Here is a 2,478-nt window from a genome sequence, read left to right as displayed (position 1 = left end):
GCTCTTAAATCTCATTCATAAAGCTCTTAAATCTCATTCATAAAGCTCTTAAAAAGTCTTGAATTTGACTCGTTGAAACCTGCACAAACCCTGTAAATGGCCTAAAGAACTCTTATGAGACTAACCAAGCAATGGGTTAGTGGTCTGATGGTCTACTGGACTCGGGCCCTCGGTGCGTCCCGGCTAACCCACCCGGGTGTGATGTCTCTTCCAGGTGGTCCAGGGGACAGAGGACAACGTGGTGCTGAACTACCTGAACTCTCTGACGGAGTACCAGGTGGCCGTCTTCGCCGTCTACCACAGCTCCGCCAGCGAGGCTCTGAGAGGGAGCGCCACCACTCGTAAGTTAGAGGGACGAGGAATCGATCCAAACGGGAACCTCGATTAATGTTTCAGCTCCTAATGAGCTCAGAAACTGAGTCATCGAGAAAGATCTATACAAGACTTTATATCGATAATATTGTCCCGTTAAGGACTGAGAGAGACAGACAGACAGACAGATACAGAAAGGTAGACAGAAAGACAGACACAGATAGATAGACAGACAGACAGACACAGAAAGACAGACAGACAGATACAGAAAGGTAGACAGAAAGACAGATACAGATAGATAGATAGATAGACACAGAAAGACAGACAGACAGACAGACAGACAGATACAGAAAGGTAGACAGATAGACAGATACAGACAGACAGACAGACAGACAGACAGACAGAAAGAAAGACAGACAGACAGACAGACGTACCACTCCTACAGCAGACCCCGCTCTATTTGGGTCCTGAACGCAGCTCCATTATGAACCGATGGACGTCTGACAGGACGCCCGTGGAGAGCTCTAATTCTGGACGTGGTGCCCCCGGCATTGGTCGTGAGCTTTGAAACACTGAGCACGCAGCCTGGCAGGGTTCTCCCGCCGCTCGCTGATGGATGACGGGGGTGGGGGTGGGGGGTTGGGGGGGTTCCCCCGTCACCGGAGGATGAATGCTAAGCTGCGAGTCGACCTTGTTACAAAGTTAACGGGCTTTGGCTGCCGATGCCGTTGGAGACGGACTGTCTTTCTGAGACCAACCAGAGGTCTTCAATATTTTAAATGTGCCAAGGACTCCTTAACTGAGGCAAAGCAGGGACCCCCTACTACATATTTTATGAAATTAAGTTGCATATTTAACTCGGCCTACAGTAACAGTCTAAAGCCTTTATGCTTTTATACCTTTTTAGTGCCTAGAAAACTAAGCTGTAATTTTTTATTTCAAAAGCTGCAAAGAAACTCCCTTTGTTCATTTGGCCAGACGATGGGCTAGATAGGTGTCATTTACAGGGGGGGGTAATAAAAAACGGCCAGTGCAAACCCCCCCCCCCCCCCCCCACCACCATGTTGAACCCAGAGTTACACCCTTGACGGTCTGGTACTGAAACATTGCCAAACATTGCCACATTCTTTGAAGCTTCTGTGACTACTTTCTCCCTCAATGCACCTGCTTTTTTTTTTTTAACAATCACTTGAAAAGCCCCCCCCCCCCCCCCCCCCCCCCCCCCCCCCCCCCCCCCCCCCCCCCCCCCCCCCCCCCCCCCCCCCCCCCCCCCCCCCCCCCCCCCCCCCCCCCCCCCCCCCCCGCAGTAACTTTTTTTTTTTTAACACACTTTTATTGTGACCCCTGTTAAAGATCTGGGACATCACACCAAATATTAGATTTTGGAGTGTGGTGCTTTATGTGTGTGGAAAATAGGGCTGGGCCATCAGATCTCACAGTGTTCTTGACCAAATAATATCGATACTGCGACAATATTGTTTTTACATCACTTCGGATCATTGTTATCACAATATCTGTGTTGGAAAACACTCAAAAAGCTAGAGCAGATAATCAATAAATAACTCAAAAAGCTCAAAGCTAAAGAAGTCCATCTTCAATCATCAGATATGAGAAAAGTCTTTCAGTCTTTGGCTTGTAGAGGCTGCGCCTGAACCTCATGGGAAAAGCCTGTATAATCAGTTCATATATATATATATATATATATATATATATATATATTATTCTAATATCAACCTTACTTGTTAACCCTCCTGTTGTCCTTGTGTGAAATTTGACCCGTTTTCAAATGGCTTCTATATCACAAATTTTTTTTTTTTTCTTTCAACCAAATCATCAGTGCTTTTCTCAAGTAAAATAAAGGATCAGTTCACTACTTTCAATGTTGAAAAGAGGGATAAAAATGTCAAAACAACAACAAAAACATCAAAAAGACTGGAAATAGTGACCCCAAAAAAAGGGACAAAAACATTGAGAAAAGCTTCAAAAACATCAGGAAAGGCGACAAAAGTGATGGAAAAAACGACCAAAACGCAGAATAAAAACTTCTTATTTAAAATTTCGACCCAGAAAAACTCGTTGACGGAAAGACGTTAAGTTGTTAGAGAGAAGTCTTCCATCTGCTCAGTGTGTGTGTGTGTGTGTGTGTGTGTGTGTGTGTGTGTGTGT

General features: G+C 45.5%; 1 protein-coding gene across 1 annotated transcript in view; it reads left to right on the top strand.

Moving 5' to 3' along the window:
* Window positions 1–2,478, top strand: part of LOC116686684 (collagen alpha-1(XIV) chain-like) — a gene marked incomplete at its 3' end in the record, with an annotated part of 145,102 nt that overhangs the window by 92,089 nt on the left and 50,535 nt on the right. The window contains 1 exon segment of the mRNA XM_032511720.1: window positions 215–341. Within this exon segment, the coding sequence (XP_032367611.1) occupies window positions 215–341 (127 nt within the window).

Source organism: Etheostoma spectabile, unplaced genomic scaffold (genome assembly GCF_008692095.1).
Source record: "Etheostoma spectabile isolate EspeVRDwgs_2016 unplaced genomic scaffold, UIUC_Espe_1.0 scaffold437, whole genome shotgun sequence".
Taxonomy (NCBI): Eukaryota; Metazoa; Chordata; class Actinopteri; order Perciformes; family Percidae; genus Etheostoma; species Etheostoma spectabile.
This window is presented reverse-complemented; position numbering and strand designations above follow the sequence as displayed.